The 22,915-nt window shown below is 44.5% G+C and overlaps 1 protein-coding gene across 1 annotated transcript in view; it reads left to right on the forward strand.

Annotated features, from left to right (window-relative positions):
• LOC114050427 (rap guanine nucleotide exchange factor 5-like) overlaps positions 1 to 22,915 on the forward strand; it is a 235,505-nt gene that overhangs the window by 96,143 nt on the left and 116,447 nt on the right. Inside the window, exons 8-9 of the mRNA XM_027872091.1 lie at positions 7,405 to 7,478; positions 15,921 to 16,046. Of these exons, the coding sequence (XP_027727892.1) occupies positions 7,405 to 7,478; positions 15,921 to 16,046 (200 nt within the window). The remainder of the gene's footprint in view (positions 1 to 7,404; positions 7,479 to 15,920; positions 16,047 to 22,915) is intronic.

Genomic DNA, 22,915 nt, shown 5'->3' on the forward strand with positions numbered 1-22,915 from the left:
GCTTGGCATTGTAATTGAAACCTTTCATAATGGACATTCACTTTATGACCTACTTAGGCCAATTGAGGAAGTTCACACCTTTTTGTGTTATTGTTCCAGTCTGGCAGCCAAAAAAGGACTGGGAGCACTTTATCTTTCTCACCAGAAGGAAAAGAGCTCAGAAGTTGGAAGTGTTGGCCCATTGGGTCACTCCTTGGACTTCAGGGAATGGGAGTCCCTCGGGTGTGTGTGTGTGTATGTGTGTGTGTGTGTGAGAGAGAGAGAGAGAGAGAGAGAAACGGGGGCATTACTCCCACATTGGTACAGATGGCCACCTTGTGACTTTATAGAGGTTATGTGACTTGCCCAGGGTCACACAGCTAGTTAGTGTATAAAGCTGGATTTGAACTCAGATCTTCTTGACTCCAGGCCCAGTGCTCTGTCCACTGCATGCCAGCTACAGCTGTCTCGAGAAGCTTTATTAGGTGCCTACCCTCTACCAAGCACTGTGCTAAATGATAAGAGCAGGTGTGCACAAAGCCAGCCACTGCCTCAAGGCAACATGAGATAAAGCGCCAGGCCTGGAGTCAGGAAGACTCATCTTCCTGAGTTCAAATCTGATTTCAGACACTTACTAGTTGTGTGACCCTGGGCAAGTCACTTCACCCTGTTTGCCTCAGTTTCCTCATCTGTCAAACAAGCTGGAGAAGGAAATGGCAAACCCCTCCAGGATCTTTGCCAAGAAAACCCCAAATGGGATCACGGAGAGTTGGACGAGACTGAACCATCTGAACAACACCAAGGGCATGACAATGCATTTTCAGCTGGTTGGGCATTCTCTGAACTCTAAAAGAGATCTCTGAGCACCGCTGTGATCCAATCAGGCATTTTCATTGTCAGAGGATTCCTCAGTGTTCTTTGTTTTGGGGCTGTCTCCCAGCTGTCCTCCCCCCCACGCCACATCTGTGCTTTACACAGAACATACACATGAGGGACCAATGGACAGACCTTTCCTTCCTTCCCTCTAGGCTGCTCACCCCAAAGAGGGATCTTAGGTCTTCCATGTTGGGCCTGTTCCATTTATCCGGCTTCAGACCAGAGCGAATTTTCTGGGATGACTATAAACCGTGAGAGTAGGGTTTGGTTGGAACCAGCACTAATGGATATACTGACAAGTCTTTAATTATAGTTACGCTAGAATATAGAGGTTGTGGGGCTTTATTCCTGTGAGTTCTCAAGAGGCTGGTTTCTCTTTTCAACTGCTCAGAAGAAAGTAAATGCCTTACTGGGGAAGACTAAGGGAACTCTGCATTTCTGGAATGCAGCGTCCCTCTGAACAAGCTCTTCCGAGGACTCATCTTACTTTTTGAGAAATCTCCCAGAAAAACAAAACAAAACAAAACATATAAATCACCTTCCTAGGAAGGAAGAAATCAAATCTTGAAGGGTTCTGCCATTGGCTGAACAGCTGTGTGACCTTGGGTAAGGCATTTCTCTCCGAGCCTCAGTTTTCTCATCTGTTAAAAGGACACGAATCTCAAATGACCTTTCCTGTTCTAGCTCACTCTCTCTCATATTCCCTCCACTTGTTCTCTCTCTCACTATATCTATCTACATACATATATATGTGATATTATGATCCCATGAACCTTAAGTGAGGATAAAAAGTGTGAACCTTTAACCCTCTGGGGCTCTTTTTAAATGTACTCATTTGAACTGTACTTAGGTGGGTTAATACCCATTTGTATCCTTTCATCTTTCTTCCCTTTTCTGTAGCTAAAGGAAGAGTTTCTTCCCTTTTTTTCCTTACAAGTTTTCACCTGTGATTATATCACTTAGAGGACTCTGGGTGTGGAGACTCCCTCCACCAGCTCAGCCTCTCTGTAACTTTCGGCAGATAAATAGAGCATTTATTAGGCACTTTCTCTGTGCCTGTCACTGCGTACAGAGGCCAGAGGGCTAGAAGTGGTGGGCATTTCATTTTACAGAGAGGTTAAGTAGCTCGTTCTAGGTCATACAGTCTTCTTAGTTTTCTAAGTTAGCTCACCTGGGCTCAGACCCTGACTCCACTGTACTATGATATGGGTGAGATGTTTAAAAAAAAAAGACAAGAGCGAATGCTGTTTTTCTGGCTGTTGGTATACATGATCAGGTTTCCCTTTCTTTTAAATATCACTTTTTCTTGTTTCTTCTGTGAAGGAGAGAAGCTCTTGGCTCGGGTTGGCGCAGAGGAGGGTCCCAGACCTCAGCCCTGGGCCAACTGTTGCGAGTTTTTTCGGATGTGTCACACTTAAGGGAATAATCCCAGTATCAGGGTTTGCCCAGGACGGTTTTTCCCATCCCACCTTTGCTCTGGTCAGCTTAGAATAATAAACTAAACAGACCTGACCCTGAAAGAAAGCCCCCTCCCAATTCTGGCCTACGCCAATATAACGTGAAACTCTCCTTAAGTGGGAAATTGCTTCTTCCTTATAGTTTATGACTTGAAATTCATTGAAATTGGAAAAAAAGTTCACAAGGGCGTTGCCAACAAGGACCTCTGTGGTCCTTGCCAAAGCCGTATATTTGTTTTATGGGGTTGTCCATAAATCCTTTGAAGCTCAGGCTAATTCATTTCCTTTCCCTGGATGGGACATGAGAACCACTTGCTAAGCCATATTCTTGCCGTAATATTTCTTTGTCCTTTCCAAGAAAACGATGTTCATTCCGCATTCCCAATGAGAAGTGTGTTTTCTTTGCAGAGATGCTGAGGTTAGGCATGAAGAGCCTGCCAAACCTTTGAGGAGCCCTCTCTGTGCCACACAAGGGGGACGTCCAGCAGAGAAGCCTAGGCCAGGCCCCTTTCATCCTTCCCGGCTGACACCCGCTCCTCTGTAAAGCAGAAGCAATTATGTCCTCCTATTTACCTGATGGCTGGGGGTGAAGGGGGAAAGAATGTGTGGATATTTTCCTAACCCCAAGTCAGGACACTGGTTTGACAAAGAATTTTGATTTTGGGGGGACAAAGGGATAGAACATGTGAAGTCAGGTAGGAGGGCTTTGAATGCCGTTGGCCTCATGGAGGGGTAGGATGGGCATTAGTAAGTGAATCTACAAAGTGCTTTGAGCTCCTCCTTTGTCTTTTTGTGTGGACCTGTGATATCATTGGTATAGGGAACTCTCTTATAAGTAAGTACATATTCACTTCCTCCTCCTATAATGATCAAAAATTCAGCTGTAATATATACTCTTTTAAAAAATATTTTGACAGCTATATTTTACTGTAATTAGTTTCCTTTGTAATCCTATGCAATTTTTCTTATTCACTTATTCATATCCTTCTGAGAAGGGATGAATATTAATAATAATAATAACATTTATATAGCACCTACTATGCACCAGGCACCACAATAAATGCTTTGCAATTATTATCTCATTTGATCCCCACAACCACCCTGGGAGGAAGCCATTATTATTTTCCTGCTCTATAATGATGATAATGACAATAGCTAACATTTCTATAGTGCTTACTATGTGCCAGGCCCTGCCCATCAGGATGCCCACCCTGTGTCCCTCAGAGCCTGGTGGCTTAAAGGACCAGAGATGGCTGGTTGTAGACGAGATCACAGATTTTAGGAGTCCATGATCTGGCCTTGCTAACTTCAACAATATTGAAAATCAATATTGCCAGAATTCAGTGAGGACTTGGTGCAGAAATGGGATATGAGTTTCCCAGAGGTTTTCCAAAAAGGTGTCGGGAGCCCCGTCACTGACTCCCCAGTGTAGGACCCACCCCACATGTAGCATGTTTTCAATAATGCCTCTTCTTAAATCTGGTTTAAAGCAGGTTTCTGGGCCGCCCACACTTTCAATGAATAAACTCCTGGCACCGGGCTTTTATACACTATTAAGTGGAATTTGTTGCCCTGCACTTAGCCCTTTATGCAGCTTCCCCGCCCCAGCTTTCAGAGGAAATAAGCTTTGTTTTCTCGGGCTTCCATTCCTCCACGCCCAGGCGGCCTGAGCTCCAGCAGCCCCTGGGTTAGAGGCACGAAAAAACCTGTTGGCTGCAAAGTGACAAAGCAGGCTTGCCCCGACTGCTCTCACCTGGCCTTCCAAGGCTCAGCTGGAGGGGCTGATGCATTATCCGAGGAATTTACTCACACAATCTGCCCTTCCTCTTTCTACAGGAAAGCACTTTGCTAAAGCAGGGAGATTAGACCAGTAAATATAATAGGGATGAAGGCCATTTGGATCTGAGGGATTTGTAGGATGGTTTTGTAAACCTGGGCTTTCACGTGCATTCCAATGTTGTTCCCGTGATGGCTCCTTTTCCTCTAGCCACCACATGTTGAGGGCCTCAGAATACGGCAGGGGATAAGAACTTACAAGACCATAGCCCAGGATCCGGGGTCCAAAACTGGGAAGGGCCCCAGGAGCCATCTAGGCTGACCCCCCTATTTTGCAGGTGAGCAGACTGAGGCCAGGAGAGATGAAGCAACTTACCTTAGGTCATACAGGTAGTGAGTGGCCCAGCCAGGATTCACACTCAGAGTCTTTGAATTGAGCTCTCTTCCCACTGTGCTGAGGGCAGCCAGGAAACAGTGAATGCAGCCAACTTCTGGGAGAAACTCAGTCTGGTAGGAGAGATGAAATGCTCATGGAATGGTGTCAATGAAGGGCTAAAACCTCCAAAGTCTGATTTGGTAGGCATGGGGCCTCCCTCCCCCATGGCAGATTTCAATCCCTCAAGGCAGCCAGTGAGCGTTTATTGAACACTGTGGACAAAGCCATCAGGACCCGGAGACTACCCCCATCCTGTGAGGGAGGCCAGAGGAAGACTCTAGCAGAGGCAAAAGCAATGTAAACCCAAACGTTCATTACTAGCTGCCTCACACACTGCCTTGCTCAGGTTTACCACCATAGAGTAGCTGGATTCTCTAAGACCATCTAAACCAAGCATATGCTCCATCAGGTCCTACCACACTGGCCAGCCATGGTGGTAGAGCCTTCCTGAGCTATGACAGGCCCTTTGTAGGAGGAGCCCTCTGCCAAGAGACTGCCCCTGAAAGATGACCCGCAGACGATGAATACTTTGGCCACAGCTACTCTTGAAAGCTGTATACTAAGGCAGGGAGGAGTCACACTCAGCATTAGTGAATGAAATTCCCATATTGGTGAAACCAGATTTTTTCCATTTAAAAAAAATTACTGAGGTAAATGGAACCTATGAATATAGTAGAGATGTAGTCTGAGCCAGCTGGATCAGTTAAGGAAGGATCATAGGGACAGAGGTGCAACTTGGTGGTACAATAGAGGGAGTGCTGGGCCTGGAATCAGGAAGACCTGAGTTCAAATCTGGCCTCAGATAATAGCTGTGTGACTTTGGGCAAGTCGCTTAATCTGTTTGCCTCAGTTTCTTCATCTGTAAAATGTGAATCATAAAAGCATCTATCTCAAGATTGTGGTGAGGATCAAATGAAATAATATTTGTAGAGTGCTTAGTATAATTCCTGGCACACAGTAGGTGTTTAATAAATGAGTATTTCCTTCCTTCCTGAGATTCCCTAGAAGGGACCTATGAAGTTATCTGGGGCAAAGGTTCTTCACCCATTTTGTGTCATGGACCCTTCTGGCAACCTGATGAAATTTATGGACCCCTTCTTAGAGTCCTGTTAAATAAAATACATGGGATTACCATAGAAACTCATTTTACTGAAATGTAATTATCTATCTATCTATCTATCTATCTATCTATCTATCTGTCTATCTATCTATCTATCTATCTTAAAATCATGAACCCCAGGTTAAGAAATCCTGAAGTATTCATTTTATGTATCAGGAAACTGAGGCAAAGGCAAGTGAAGTGATTTGCCCAAGGTCACTGGACAGAAGGTGATTGAGATGGGATTCTGACTCATGTCCTCTGTCTCCAAATCCATGGTTCCCCACAATGCTCCTCAGATTTGGCTTTTGAAGAAAGGAGTAAAAACAGGGGACAGGAATTGTAATTTGGTTTGAAATTGGGGGGGAAAAGACCAGACACAAGAAGAGAGAGGCATATGAGGTGGAGAGTAATCAGACGGTGCATAATAGTTGGAAGGATAGGGATTCTTTTGGGTCCTGGGTTGGATGAGGCTACAGAGGACCCTTCTAACTTAGCTCTTCTGTGAGTCTGTGAAAGAATGGGAAGTAATGAGAGGTGAAGTTAAGAGACTGAAGGTTACCTATCGATTAACCAAACAAGCATTTATTAAGCACCTACTATGTGCCAGGCACTGTAATGGGGAAGAGAATTCTAACCATTTTATGTGGGACAGATAGGAAGATGAAAGAGCCAGAAAGTGGGAAGACCAGCACGGGGGAAAGCATCCTCAAATAGGTACACAACAAAGACGGTTTGGATTAGATGAAAAGTGGAAAAGAAGCTGCACCTTGGAATTCTGTTGAGGCACAGAAGTGAGTGATCTATATCTGAGAAATCAAATGCTAGGCTGGAATTACGAATCCAATGCTATAAAGCAATTTGGAACTAGGCAAATAGCACAACAATGAGCATATCTTGTCACCCAGAGATGCCTCTGCTGGGGCTGTACCTCAAAAAGGTGAGTGACAGAAAGCCCCCACATGCCCCCAGATGCCTAGAGCAGCCCTTTTTATAGCAAAGAATTGGAAACAAAGTAAATGCTCATTGATTGGGGAATGGTTTGACAAATTGTAGTATGTGACTGTAATGAGCTATTACTGCAACATAAGGAAAAGATATGACTTTGATGAATACAGAGAAGCTTGGGAAGATTTAGATGAGCTGATGCAAAGTGAAGTGAGAAGAACCAGGGGGATTCCCCCAACCACAAAACATTCAGAACTGAACACTGCGAGATTATCCTGGCTAAGCTTGAGGTGGGGAACCATGGGTGTGGAACACTGAATATTATGACAGATTTTTTCAGTATGTTCGTTTGTTTTGCTGAAGGTTTTTTTTCCCTCTTTTTTTTTTTTAATCATAAGGGAAGGGAATGGGAAATGGGACCCTGTGCAAATGGATGTTAAAAGAACAAGATCAATGAAACTTATTTTTAGAAAAATCTAGGTATTAAAAAAAGATGTCGATTGGAGAATTCAGAATTCATATACCGTCATCTCCTTGCCACTGACAAACATCTCTTATTCTTCCCCTATCCCCTGCTAATTACTGAAATCATCCTGTTGACTCAGGCTTTGTTGAAATGGGGGTGAGGCTTGTATGCTGACTACTTCTTTTTCCATGACCACTGATCTGCCAGAGGCAGAAACAGTTGTGGTAATATTACCTTTAAAAATATGTATTCCCCAGAACTGAGTTGACAGAAAATCAATGCTTTCCAAACCCTAACCCTCCCCACAAACAAAACATATTTGACTTGTTTATTTCCTTCTGAGCACCCCCTTTGTTTGTTGTTTTAGCTCTCGATCGAGAGGAAGAGAGTGAGGACGCACAGACGACCGTGTCTGAGGATGACGGCCTCTCCGACTCCCAGGTATGGGAAGCTCTAAGTATTGCTCTAGATGATAATGTGTCCTTCCCCTATCCTGGGGCTGGGGAGTGCTTCACTTGGGATGGGGGTATTACTAAACCGATATCGATCCATCGCCCTTGCCTTGAGTAAACAAAACCATATTGCTGGGAATGAAATCTTTAACCTTAGTGTTAGAGATGGGATAAGAGAAGGGCACCAAGCTGGAGGGCTGAGTCGGGCTCTCTTTGGCAGAGGTAGCCATGACATTTCGATGACATTTCAGACATGGCGAGTAAATCCAGCCGGAGGCGGATGCAGCTGAGCCCCAAATATTCTTGCATCAGGAAAACTCTGAATGGCTTAGTTTGAACTGTTGTTCACTTTAGGCCAAAAGTATGCCCTTTAAAGATGGACACCGTGGCCAACTTTCTTTTCTTGACCACAGAGTTCTGCCACGAGTAGGTGATATTGTCAAGAGCTTGGTTGGTTCTTCTGAGTTGGTGTTGGGATGTCATTTCTAGAAAAATTCCTATTTTGAAGTTGCTTTCTGTTTGGATAATTGCTGCCATGTCCAAATTTGATTTATTGGTCTATTTATTTAGTGGGGGAGGGGATTATGGACCTGTGGTTTTTAATCCATGAAGGGAACTCCCAGCATGGACGCTCCCTCCACTGATACAGATTGGTGATTTGTCTGTAGCATATCATCCGAAAGAGTTGCCTAGAGTACTGAATGAGCAGCCTGCTTGTGGTCACTCAGTTAGGTTACGTCACAAGCAGAACAAGGACCTAGAACCTCTTGCTTCCAAGGCTGACCCCAAATCCATCAGGTCATGCTGCCTTTCCTCTCTAAGCTCACACGTGACTGACAGATTGAGCTTTCAGATTACTCTCTTCATAAATTCCTCCATTTCCACATTCCCATTTTCTCAAGATATCAGTAGGCCGAGGGCCTCTGATTTCATTGGAATCATCTGTATCTGAACTCCTCCCACTGATGCACACCACAACCCATCCGTAACTTTCCATCTTAGACGGTTTGCTGAGGCCAAGGGAGCTTAGGGGACTTGTCCAGGGTCACACAGTTAAATGGCAAAGGCAGGGTTTAAATCCATTAGGGATAATACTATTCTTGAGATGGAAATTTGATGTTAAAAGCATATTTATTTCCTACCTGAAAACAGGTTTGTTTTATCAGATGCATCAGTGAACTGGTGGTCTTTGATCCACCAGTCTTTGATCTGGGATTCCCCTCCAACGTTAAAGAATGGAATCCACCTATTCCAGTTCTTGGCCACATATCCCTCTCAAGCCCCTGCAAGGCATCTTCCCAACTTGCTGGGGCTCTGGCCAGAGGATTTGTTCTTTCCTGGGGGTACCAGTGCAACCCGAGGTAATTCCCCATTCTTGCCGCCTGAGCCCCGTGGAGTCAATCTGGGCTTCTCCAAGGCCACATCAGGGGAACGTAAGCTGTGGCAGGCTGTTTCACGTTCAGTGGGTTCTGCATACGTTCCCAGTGACCTCCTGATTTAGTTGTCTGAGGCCCGGCTAAGCTAGGTACCAAAAATACTTAGACCTGATAAACCAATCACTTGGCGACAAATTCTTTGGCCACACCCACCCAGGAAAAAAAACAAAGTCACAAGCAAAATGTATTTTTCAGGACCTCATTGACCTACTAAGTGGGTGACCTTGGAAGAGTTACAGCCTCTCTGAGGCTCAGCTTCCTCATCTATAGAAACAAAGAGGCTAAACTCAATGACCTTTCAAACCCTAAGCTCTAAAGTTCAATGACAACCCAGCTTGGATGTGGGGGACGGTGTTAGAGGGAGGTTCCAGTGGTGTCCAAACCTATCTGGGCATCCAGGTGGTACGGTGGGCAGAATGCTGGGCTTAGAGTCAGGAAGAACTGGGTTTGAATCCTGCTCCAAAGACTCAGTTGTGCAACCTTGAGCAAGTCTTACTCTCTCTTAGCCTCAGTTTCTTTACGTAGAACATGAGCATAATAATAGCTCCTAACTCCCAGGATTGTCATGAGGATCAAATATAATAACACATGGAAAATGCTTTGCAAACCTTAACATGAATATGGAAATGTTATTCTCATTTTCACCCTTATTCACGTGTTCTGTCATGCCCTTTCCTTATTATACACTGTCCTTAGTGTTTCTTCTTTCCAGTATCCAGTTTGCCAGAGGGTACATTTGGTCTTCATTGACTCTCCTCACAGATGCTCACGTCCCAAGGAATGGGCACTGTCAGTGTTTCCATAGCCTCTATTAGGCATTTTTTATGATTAAAGGAACTGCTATCCTAATAAGATAAATGGAAGTTGTGTCTTCTGAATGTACCGAAACGTAAAGAAGAGCATTAAGGAGGCAGCTGAGCCTCCTTCCCATTGTAAGTCAGTGATCCTTTCATCCACGGTCCATTGAGAGAGAGGCAGGCAGTGTGGCATAGTAGATAGAGCACTCAGCCTGGAGCCGGGAGACCTGAGTTCAAAGACCTTTCAAGACACTTAACATCTGCATTCGGAAGCAATTCCGATCGCCTGCAAATTGGAGGGTAATAATGATTACACTGTCTCTCTCATAGAGCTGACATGAACAAAGCGTTTTATAAATCTCATGTCCCACCAGAAATGAGAGCTGTTGTTACTTAGTATCTTTTTCTTCTTATTATTTACTACTTGAATAAGTTAAAATACTGTTCCCAAAATTTCCACCTTTGAGGATCTTCTTTTTAAAGTTGGCAGAGCATTTTGTTTCCTAACTACATTCATTTATGTTGTAAATTTCAGAAGCAGCAGCCAATGAAGGCTGCTGGATAGAGAGGAGAGTTGGCCTTTGGAGCCCCCATTGGCATGCCTTTGAGAGCTGTTGCTCACATCAAGCTGACTCAACTTGGTATTTTAGAAAAAGGATTTTGGAACTTGTATTTTTTTGAAGTTGAACATAGAAAAAAAGCAAATAGTGCTTTTGTAGGTTAGAGGCATTTGACCTTTCCTCACTTGAAGATTAGTCATTTCTCATTGTTTAAGCCTTTCCCTGGAGAATCTCACATTTCCTGATGGAGCCATTCCTAACACCCCTCCCCCCATGACATTGTATCTATTTTGAATATGCTTCTATATGCAGATGTCACTTACTCCCAATAGAATGTAAGCCCCTTGACTAGGAGCTCTCATTTTTCTCTTTGAATTCACAGTACTCAGCACAGTCCCAAGCACATAGTCAGCAATTTATAAAAGCTTATTGGCTGTTGATCGATAACACAAAGTCTCATCTTGAGACAAAAAGATGTGGACAGATTTGCTACCGTAATCAGAATGGAAGGCAATTTTTTGTTGCCATAGAGAATGAACCGCTCCACTGAAAATTAAACCAACCACTTTCAAGTGTGTTCAAGTCAGCCAACATTTATTAAGCACCAACTATAAGGCAGGCAGTGAGCAAGTGCTGGAGATGAAAGTCAAGTCAACAAATGTTTATTAAATGCCAAATCCGTGTCAGGCGCTGTGCTAAGCTCTGAGGATAAAAAGACAGGCAAAAATGGGATAGAGAAGTAGGTATGTGTCAGCCCCTGCTCCTACAGAGTGTGTATTCTATTGGAAGAAAAACAAATCCATAGGTAGATAAATAATAATAATAATCTGTAGCATTCCCATAGCTGTTTAAGGTTTGCAAAGTGCTTTACAAATATGATTGCATTATATCCATACAACAACACTGGGATTCAGGTGCTGTTATTATCCTCATTTTACAGTTGAGGAAACAGAGGCAGACAGAGTTTACAGTGACTAGCCCAGAGTCACAGGGCTAGTAAATGTCTGAAGCCAGATTTGAATTCAGGTCTTCTTGACTCCAGGCCCAGCACTCCATCCACTTGCACTACCCAGCAGTCTCAAATACAAAAGACATGGTAGAGGGGGGAGCACTAATAATTAGGAGGATCCAGAAAACCTTCTTGAAGGAGGTGACTTATGAGCTGAAACTTGAAGGAAATTAGAGATTCTTACATTCCAGGCATGGGGATCAGCCCTATACAAAGACATGGAGGTAGGAAACCATATGATGAGTTCAAGGAAGTTTTTAAGTCAGTTTGCCTGGAATTCAGAGGGTGACTTTATTCTCCTCCTTTTAAAGAACCTAAAATAAGATGCTTCTTTTGACAGTCTCACCATTAATCCATGATTCTTCTGGTTCATCAGCATTCAGTAAACTCTGTTTCATATCAATAAATTAAATAGACCAGGATGGCAGAACTCTAGATCCTGGTTTCTTGTGGTTATCACAGGGACTGAACAGGAGTCTGGCCACCAAAGTGAATTAATGAAGTCATGGGTTTCTGGAAATGTCACTAAATTATAGTCCTCGAATTGACCCCAAGAGAACATCTGGTTACGCCTCTTGCTTTTAGGAAGGCCTACATTTATAAGCCATCCCAGGCATATGGATGCCTATCTGAGCCTGAAAGGTCTCTAGGGAATCGGTGAGCTAACATGACCTGTCTTCGCTGTAAGTCTGCTTGGTTGGTGATTATGTAATGAGAACTTTCGAGCTAATCACCATGCAAAATTGCATTTTCGAAAGTTAATTCTACTGCCGAAATCAGAAAATCATGTGCGCAATTTTCTTCCTTTAATTATGAAAATATCAAGCTCTCGGAATAGCAGCTGACGTGGCCGTCTGAGTCTGTGGAAGTCCATTTTAAAAAGTAATGGTGTGTACCTTTTTTCCATTGCATTCATCAAGTGTTTCCACGTCTCCAGGTACATGTAAAAATATGCATTTCCTAATGAAAGCAAATGCTATGCTTAGAGTCACAACCACATCAGATGAGGAACTCGCATTGTTTCTTAAAAGCTGTAAAACGCAGACATCCCAGACAGACAGGACTTTTTATATCCCCTCACAATACAGCTAATAATCCTGTTTACCCAAAGTCTGACTCTGGGCTCCTTGGCCCAAGGAAAGGATGCTTCATAAAATCCCCGCCACTATCAATCTCTGCTGAGCATTGTTGGTTCAAATATTGTACCATGGAGGCAAAATATTGGGTTTGATCCTGCAATGGGAGAGAAGCCCATTGGCTTTGTGGGGTGCAGAGCTGTGTGTGGCTCTCCTGAGCTAGGTCGGTCATCTTAAAAATGGATTTTATGGGTAAGGGAAACTTGACTAGAAAGAGGTTAGATGGTGTAAATCCATCCCCACTTTTGAGAAGTCAAAGCCAAAGGCCCAGTGCCCTAATGGGAATGCAACACTATCACTATCTTAATAACCACAACAGTGTCATATCATAACTGCCATTTACATTATGGTTTAAAGTTTGCAAAGAGCTTTGTAGACAACTTCAACCTTCTGAGGTGGGTACTATAGGAAATACTGTACCCATTTCACAGATAAGAAAACTGAAAGTGAAATGGGATGGCCGGAGTCACTGGGCTAGGAAATTTCAGGAGCATGATTTGAACCCAAGTCTTTCTACCTCGAGCCATCTTGTCTCATCTCATAATGGAGAGAATGTTGATCCTTGTGAAGACACAGGAAAACCAGCCTGTAAACCTCATTAATTTTCTAGATTGGGTCAGCATCTACGCCTGCCTATGAATTAGGTAGCTATGGTTATGGTTGAGCACCTTTATTGCTCTAATGAATGGCTCACACTTCCAAGATATCATCAAACAGATGGAAAATACAGACAGTCCTCGCTTTATGTAAGTGGACCATCCTGTAGACCTCTCTGTAAAGTATTTCTTATATAATGTGAAATTGCCCTCAGATGTGGATAAAGGAGGGAGGGAGGCAGGACATGGGCTGTGCACCTGTGGAGGGAGGGGGCCAACAGGAGGTTCAAGGATGTGTGCGAGCCAAGGAAGACGTGCTACTGGGTGGAGTGGGGCAAAGGTCTTTGGAGGTGCCAGAGGTCTCAAGCCAAGCCCCGTTTCCAGCTGCAATGGCAGTCTCTCTGCACATCAGTTCTGCTTTCCCTTGGAGGGTTTTGTTTACATTTTTAGGGCTTTTTTGGTGCTGGTGGTGGGGAGGCTGCTTAGTGCTGGGCCAGGTGGAGAGTGCAGTGCTGGACAGTAGAGTTAACATGGGGATTCTTTTGGAATGCAGATTTCTTTCAGAATGCTTTCTGTAGAGTAGAATGTGTGTAATGTGAATTTATATAAAATGAGAACTGTCTGTGCCCAGTACTCGGAGTACTTTGAGCAGCTGAACGGGGCTTTCCTGGAATTAGACCAGCAGTGCCTGTGTCTTGGATCAGCAACAGAAGAAAAAGAGCTGGTCCCTGACCGGAATGGGAGGAAAGGAAATTCCTTATGTTAGAACTTCTGCAGTACTTTCATTGTTAGTGATAGTGGCGATGACTAGTATTAAATTAGCGTTGTAAGGATTGCACAACATTGAACACACGGTATTATCAGCCCCACTTCACAGATGAAGAAATTGAATCAATCAGTCAATAAACATTTATCAAGCATCTACCATGTGCCAGTTTTACTGGGGTGTGGCCGCTGCACATGCTACAGCTTCTTGGAGCCATGGGTGAGAGTTGAGTGAAGGTGGACACCAAAGGTGGGTGAGCGGCTCTGGACGGGGGTCAGCAGCCCTCACATCAGAGGTGCTGGTCCTTCCTGAATATCCTCTACACCCTGATAAAACCAGTCTCGGGTAAAACTGGGCTAAACCAAGATGAGGGTAACCAGCAAGCCTCAAACCCATCGGTGAGTTAAGGGATGTCTATCCCAAGCATGGGAACTTCTCCTGGTGGAATGAGCAGATGGGAAGAATTTGTTTCAGTGGCCATGAAGGTGGTTGAAGCAGGTGCTGTGAAGCACTCAGAGCTTGGTCAGACATGGAAGATGCCGAGGTCATCCACTGCATTCTGGGCCATCACCATCGTACTGACTTTTGTATGAACTTATATAGGTTCATATTTTCTCCCTACCCAGAAGGTGAGCTCCCTGAGGAAAGAAACCATTAAATTTCTGTTTTTATATCCCAGGACCTAGTTTCATGTCTGGCACACAGTAGGTACTTAATAAATGCACGTTGATTGGGTTTTTTCATTGGGCTAAGAGGACACTCTTGCCTATTTAAGGGTGTTGGAGTAGTATCCTTTCTCTGTTAAGCCCAATAGAATTGGTATTGTCCAGTCTCCAATACTTCCCCTTGATCATAAATGTTTAAAGCCAAGAGTGTTGTAGGAAGTAACTTGAGGGAAAATTGCCCAATCTTTGCACTGTTCTTTGCTACTATCGTGGCGTGCTTACTCTCCTCTTCTTCCCCCCCCCCCCCGCCCACTTCCTACATGTAGTCATCAGAAACAGATCTTGATGTAATAAAGTCCAGTTCTATGGCTTCTATTGTAGTGCAGAGAACAATACCTCCATCTACTCTGGCCAAGCCTGGCTTCAAAGTTGTCATCGAGTACAATCATGGGCCACTGGGAACTGTGGAGAATTCAACCCAGAGTTGCATTTTGTCCTGTCATCTTTGCCCTGGTCTCAAAGCATTTCATAAGAAATTTTGATTTTCCCAGTGTTCTGGGTGCACCCCAGACTAATTAAACACCATGCACCTCTTCTAGAAGGTATCTTCTCAGTATTTTGCCAATTTCTTCTTTTCCAGCTTTTGTCTAGTTCCCAGGTTCATAGATTTAGAGCAGGAAGGAACCTTCGAGGTCATCCAGTCTTACTCTCTTATCCCACCGCAAAGAAAACTGGGATCCAGAGAGGCTCAGGGGCTTATCCGTGGTCACACAGCTAGGAAGGGGCAGAGCCTGGACCAAAACGCCAAGCCTTCCACCTCCCAACTCAGTGTTCCCTCCACAATGCCACCCTGTCCCCAAGTTAATTTCCCACTTTAAAGTCAATTTGTTATCCTGGATGTGTCTCAGGAAAAAAAATAATTAAATGGAGGAATTTCATTCCTCTCTCAGGATAATTTGTCAGTTGTAAGGGAAATGATTAGCTTACAATTTTTTTTATAACCACTATGTTTTACCCATGTAGTAGAAACCCTATAGAATGGGAGAGTCAGCTGGGTTATTTTTAGGACCCTGCCTCATGGTTTCATCTTTTTTTTTTTTTTTCTTGAGCGCCAGAGAGGTTCCTGGCTAACTTTCCCATGAGTTTTTAACCTCTTGCTAGGCTTTGCTTATGTAACAGGAAACAGGCTGACAGGAACAAACAAACGGTAGCATATCAGGCACACACACAGAGTAGCAGTTGACTGCAGTGAGGGCTGCCCTTCGGTGTCTTAAAGGCCATATAGACAGACATCGGGTCGGCGGGCGCTTTCCTCTCCGGGGCCCGAGAAATCGACCAGAGCCGTGATTTAAGGCCAAGTGGCCCCTCCAAAGATGAGCTTCCCATTGTAACGTTCCACTGGGAGGAGGGCCATGTCCTGGGACTGTGGATTCAAGTACATTTTTGCTCTTTCTCCAACCCTCAAGGCAGGAGTGATGTGCAAGCTTCAGGAGAGGGATGACATCGGGCGAATCGAACTCGTCCAGAAACTCGCCAGAGAAAACTGCCAGTTTCTACAGACAGACAGAAAAGAGCCCGAGAAGCCTGAGCAAGTAAGAAGGTTTCTTCTTGGGGGCCCAGGTCTGAAGGGATGGGGAGGGGTTCCCCCACCTCCCTGTTTGATTCAGCAGAAGAGTGTGTTTGGTGGAGAGTATACTGGGGTTGGGGGCATCTGTCACCAGCCCCGGCGCTGTCTGTAGGTTACAATGGGGAGGTGTTGCACGAATCTTTTCTGATAAAAATACCTTATGTCACCATCCTGTGAGAACCGATTTCAGAAGGTCTGGAAGCTTTTCTGTCCTTGATTCCTGGATCCTCAACCTGCGTTTGTTCGGGTTGCCTGGCAAGCTTTTCCAACTAGCATTGAGATGTTTCTCCTTTTGGTGGGAGGGTTTGGAGAATGTGAGTCCTGAGATAAAAGCCAGAGATAGGTGCCTATGTGTCACAAGGGGTGTATCCATTTGTTAAAGTGTTTCTAAGATGTGTTCCCCCACCCCGGGGTACAGTCATTGGAAATAGATGAGCAGAAGAGGGGGTGACCAAACCCTAGTGGCATTTGTACAGAAAACACCAATGGGAACTTGTCAACAAGGGTTGGTCAAGGACAGAACCAAAAGGGAGTTTTCCCTAAGCTATCGTGTGTCTGAACAAGAGTTGTATTGTTTGTCTGTGGTTAAAACTGGAGGCAAGGGGGCACTCTGTTGATGGCTCTTGGAAGGCGGGCTCCAAATGGTATCTTGGGATACTCAGTGTAAGTGAATTCCAGCTGTCTTGCTAGTGATACAATATAACCATTTTCCTCTGCTTTGTGTTTTTTAAATATTGTTTGTGAGGCTTCACACTGAATCAAGAAGGCTCAGGGAAGGGGATAAGGACTTCCTCTATCCCCAGAATTTCATTTCCAATGCTTTGAGAGCTGGGTTTGGAAGGAGGGGATGGGGAGAAGCTGCCCCCTGATTTCAATCCATCAATGCTGGTGGGATGATTTTGCTCCAGAAGAGAGGGAGATGAGATATTGGGGGAGGTTCCATGCTGGGCCATTCAATAAGACACACTCACATCTCTGGCAGGGAGACAATAATTATCACAATTGCCATCTCCAAAGGAAGAGAATAATTGACCAGTTTCCAATTCTTGTAACTGAGCTGTTAGAGAGAGCACGTCCCTGGTGCTGGCAGGACCCTCTGACTCCATGGGTAACATCAGGCTAGGGGTTCACACAAACGTGAGGGTCAGTCCCTGAAGGGAGGCCAAAGTTTGATGGACTCTACATGGTGAGGGAAAAGATGGGGCTTTGAACCCAGGTCTTTGGAGCCCCAGTCAGTGAATAAGTGTTGATTAATACTATGTTCCATCCACTGTGCTAGGCACTGGGAATGTCCCACAACCAACAAACGTTTATTAAGTACTTACTATATGCTAGGCAATTTGTGATTATTGGCATACAACAGCCAAAGGCTACATTCTCTTGGGGGAGAAAACACTGACATAGAATTCACAAGATTTATTCAGAACCAGTACGAGGTATTTTGGCAAGGGGGTGAGGAGCACAGTCAGCTTGTCAGGGATGGGAGTGAATCAGCAAAGACTTCATTTAGAAGGGGCCACTAGAGACAAACTAGAGATTCTAAGAGAAGAGACGAGGAGGGAAGGCACTCTAGAAGGAAGGCACAGCTAGTGCAAAGGTGTACAGGTTGCTTGGCCAGACCTCAGCATGTGTAGGATGTATCCAGACCCCCAAATGCTCAGACTATCCCTATGACTTCATTTGAGGGGCTCACTTATGCGTGAGTTTGAGACACTGAAGGGAGACCGTACCTGGACGGACAGCCTCCCTAACCTCAGTGCCTTGCGTCTGAGATCCTCTCCAATTTATCCTGTCTCTACCTTGTTTGTACAAAGTTATTTACATGTTCTTTTCCTCCTGAGAATGTGAGCCACTTGAAAGCAGGGACCTCTGTATCTCTTGTGCTTAGCACAGTGCCTGGCATATAGTAGGTGCTTAATAGATGCTTGTTGACTGACCAGCTACACCCAAAGTATAGGCTTTGGCAGGAGAGCAAAAGGGTCGTGGAATTCACCCCGGATCTGTGCTACCAGAGGAATCTTCTCCTTCAGTCCGTCACTCATTGAATATGTTTTCCGAGTGTTTCACTTAAGTTTTAACAATGTCACATGTGGCAGTTTGGGGTAAAAAGAAGAAAGGGAAGATGGGCTGGTGATGTCGTAAGGGCAAAGGATGAGAGGTGGACAGCCTGAGCGTTGCACTGGTACACACTGAATGGTCAGGCACCTAGGAGAAGGTCCTAAGGGCATTGGGCAGATCCTCCATCATCTATGGAAGGACACAGGTAAGAATGACCAAGGATGGGCCACTCAGGGCCAGCAGCCCTTTTCCAGATCCCTACTCTCCACCCCCAAGCTCCTGTCATTACCCCCACTCCTGCAGCCTTGTCGGAGGGTCCTGAGGCCAGACTCTCTGCTTCATTCTGATCCTTACTGCCAGTCCCCCCTTCCCAGGAGTAGTGGGCTCATCCCCTTCAGGCCTCTTACCCTGGGGAATCTATAGATGGTGCGTTTGAAGGACTTGGGGACCTTGCCATCTGTCCTACAACAGACCCCTCCTGTATGGATATTGGTGCCATCTCTTAGAATGTGAGATCTTTAAGGGAAGGGGTTGTTTTACTTCTCTGCTTCTATCTTTATCACTTTGCTCATATTTTGGCACACTAGAAGGACTTAATAAAGGCTTTTTTCATTCATTCATTCATTCATCTGCACTGTTGGAGGGGGTACAGTAATTGATGAGGTCCTAGGGCCATTAACATCTAAGTTGAGCCATTTAGGGATGGTCATTGGAACATCTGAGGATTCCGGAAAAGAAAATGAACATGTTATAGAGTTTCTGAGATCCAAATGCAGTGGGATAATCAGAATTAATCAGATAGGTTTTTCAACTAGAGGAAGAGACAACAGTTTAGTGGCCTTTTAGCAAGAGATCACAAGGGATCTCACTTCTGATGGTTACTGGTAGATTATGCCAAATCTTTAGACCATCAACTCCACTCTGTAAAATGGGTTGTTAATGCATCTTTACACAACAGTATAGTCAAAAGAGCATTGAGTTTGGAGTCAGAGGAAGGACCCAGGCTTGAATCTCAGCTCTCTTACTTACTGCCTGTATGGTTGGTGGCAGGTCGCAGTTTCCTCATCTGTAAAATGGAGAGAGTTGGTCCAGGTGATTTCTCCACATCCTCCCAGTTCCTGATCCTATGCTCATGACTTGTGATAATGATTGACTATGTGAGAAAGGATGATGGCATCCTGGAGGAGGCGCCCTATGGTTTATTTATAAGTTAGGGAAGAGTAGTAGTATGCGTTTTTCACTCAGCTTTCTTAGTATGCTGGAAAGGATGAGTCCTTTTTTTTTTTGACCTGAAGGATTTTTCTTGTGAATGGTATCATAAGCTAACCCTCTGCCTGCTCTCCTGTTGGCAAGACAATGGTCTAGGATGGGAGTTAGGGGCTGCACCCATGATTTCATTGATACTCCCTGAGAAAGGGGACTCCCTCTGACCAATGCAGGCCAGCACCCGCTCCCAAACCCCTTCGTCCTTTCTTAGGTTTGCTCCTTCCCCTCAATGTTTCCTGCTCCTTCATCTGTAAAATGGGGCCATCAAACAGAGGATCCTCCCAATTCTAACAATGCTGTGATTCTAAGCACAGAGAAACAGCAGAGCTTGGTGAGGAAAAAGGAAGGCCTGAGTTCATGTTCCTCTATCTCTCATAAGTACCGTCTGCATCACGCTGGGCAAATCATTTGTCATCTCTGTCTGGGCCCCGGAAAACTCTCTAAATAACTGAAGAGTCACAGATCCTTAGATTCTAATGATGAGCTGGAAAGAGCATTAAAGGCCATATTGTCTGTCCCCTCATTTTACAGAGGAGGAAACTGAGACCAAAAAAGGGGAAATGACTTGTCCAAGGTCAGGCAGATGGGATTTATAAAGGGAAAGGGAATTTCCTATCTGGGTGTCTCCTTTACCAGTGAAGACACAAGTTTAGGGCAAAATTTAAAAAAAAATTACCCCCCAAGAAAAAAGTCAGTTTGATGTTTTACTTTACCTAGAAATGAATAAATATGATTAAAACTTTTTACTGACAATTCTCATTAACATATTATGAGACCATAGGTTTGGACAAGCACACTGATGCATTGTTGGTGGAGCTGTGAACTGGTTGAGCTAGATTGAAAAGTAATTTGGAAATATGACCAAAAAGCTATTAAATTGTACATAATCCTTTGACCCAGCAATATTGCTACTGGGCCTATCGCCAAAGAGATCAAAGAGGAAAAAGACACCCATATGGTAAAAATATTTATAGCAGCTCTTTTTGTGGTGGCAAACAATTGGAAACCAAGGGCATGCTCATTAATTGGAGAATGGCAGAACGAGTCATAGCATATAAATATTATAGAATACTGTTGTACTGTCAGAAATGATGAAGTGGATGGTTTAAGAAAAACCTAGGAAGATTTATGTAAAGTGAAGTGAGCAGGATCAGGAGAACAGTTTATACAGTAACAATAATATTGTAAAAATAATCAACTTTGAAAGACTTAGGAACTCTGATCAACCTAATGACTCACCACAATTCCAAAGGACTCATGATGAAACATGCTGCCCACCTCCAGACAGAGAGCTGATGGACTCTGAGGGCAGGTTGAAGGGTGTACTCCTCTTCTTTCCTCTCCTTCTCCTCCTCCTCCTTCTTCTCTTCCTTCTCCTCCTTCTCTTTCTCCTCTTTCTCCGTCTCTTTCTCCTCCTCTTTCTCTAATACAGGAGTTTGTTTTGCATTACTATACATATCTTAATGAGTTTTATTTTTCCTGCCTTCTCAGTGGCAAGGGAAAAAATGGGAAAGGGAGAGAATTCAAAACTGAAAGTAAAATAAAAATTGAATTTAAAAAATACCATAGGTTTGTAAATTAGATCATAGCCCAAGAACTGGAGAAGATCTCGAAGAACAACTGGCTCAGTCTTGTTATTTACAGATGAAACTGACACAGGGAGGTTGAAAGATTACTTCACATGTTGATAAGCATCTGAGGCAGGATTTGAAACCGGGTCCTCAGACTCCAGAACCAGAGTTCTTTCTCATTATCTCTCATTCTGGGTATCTCCACTGTGGATAATATAAACATTTTGGAACTAAATCATTTCTGAGATTGGAAGGAATGATCACGGTTGGTTTGGTAGAAAGAAACAACCTGGGATTTGGGGTTAGAGGTCTGGCTTTGAACCCCAGCTCTCTCCTTGGTAGCTGTGTGACGTTGAGGGGGTCGCTTACCCTAACAGCTCGCTTGTTTATAACAGAAGGAGGATGATCTGAATGGCTTCTGCAGGCCACTCAGGCTCACACATTAGGATCCGCTGAATGGAGACTTCTCTGGTCCAGCTGGGCCAGCCGTGGGTTATCCTGAACGTGAGACCTTTCTAGCTGGTGGGTCATGCCAGAGCTTGTCCTCCCAAACACGTTTTGGGGAACCCAGTGCCCCGCTCTGAGCTAAGATGGAGCATCAGAGGAGAACCCGAGTGGGAAAGATTGGGCTCAGTGGTGAAAAAAGGTTTCTGATTAATTAATTAGTGACTTTGCCTCCCCCACCACAGCCATCCATGGAGCCCAGCTAAACTCACAGTGGGGGTAAAAGTGCTTGCATTTATCCAGGCGTTGCCTTGGGCGTGTGGGGGCCATGGTTTTTTCAACTGTGACTATAGAATTTAACACAAAACTGAAACTCATGCAAAATGAGCTCTTGTCTGTGCTGGGACCGAATTAACCGGAACATTGAAGATGTTTCTATTGTACAGGAGATGATCCCTCTTTTTAAAGAAAGCGATTGGGCTTCACTGGCGGAGAGTGCTCTCTAACATTTAGTGCCATCCTGAAGTGGCGTGGGCTGTCTGGGGAGGTAATGCTGGGCTTCCCTTCCTTGGGGATCCTTAAGCCAAGGTTGACGGACTGCTTGTTGAGAGGTTGAAGAGGGCTTCTCTATTCAGGAATAAGTTGACTCTCTTCCCAACTTGAATTCTATATGAGCTCTAAGAGGCATCACCAATTGTGAACTGAGAGGTAACATTGGGGCTTACCTTGTCCAGCCTCCCCATTTTAAAGATGAGGAAACTGAGACCCAAAGAGATGAAATTACTTGTGTGAGGTCACACCAGGAGTCAGTGACAGAGACAGAATTCCGCCCTGGGCCCCTGGCTACCAGTTCAGTGTGTGTCTTGCTGTGAGTCTGTGATTCTGACTTTTCCAAGTCAAGATATTAAAACTGAAGGAACAGGAGTGGAAACTGCCCACCAGGCACCTTTCCCGAATGGCCTTGGCTCTACTCCTTTCTGTACTTTCCCTATCTTCTTTATTTAATCCCAGCCTCTCACTTCCTTCCCCTTTCTTCAATAGCCGTTAGCCCAGGCTAGGGGAATTCGCATGATGGTACTAGGAATCCATCTGGGTCTGGAGTGTCCTGGATTCCAGGCGCTCTTTCCTGCAGCTCCATCCTGAAGAGTTGTCCAGGTCATGGAGAGAGGAAGCGAGGTCAGTACGCTCCCTTTTCCATTGAGGGATGTTTCCTTTTCCCGCCATCCTCAACTTAATGAGGTTTTTTCCCCCTCTACAATGGAGAGCCATTTTAATTTGGGTATGTCAGCAAAAAAATACGAAAAAGAAAAATTAGATTATTTAGTTGAATTCAGTTCAAAGCCTGCTCTTAGATTACTGTGATAGTTACTGTGTGGTTGCTCTCAGAGGTGGGGAAAGCACTGGATTTGGAGTCAGAGGACTCTGGCTCAGATCTGAGCTATACTTCATACTGCCTTTGCCACCTTGGACACATCACAAACTCCCCTGAGCCTTG

Source organism: Vombatus ursinus, unplaced genomic scaffold (assembly GCF_900497805.2).
Source record: "Vombatus ursinus unplaced genomic scaffold, bare-nosed wombat genome assembly UNPS02014799.1, whole genome shotgun sequence".
In the NCBI taxonomy this organism is placed as follows: Eukaryota; Metazoa; Chordata; class Mammalia; order Diprotodontia; family Vombatidae; genus Vombatus; species Vombatus ursinus.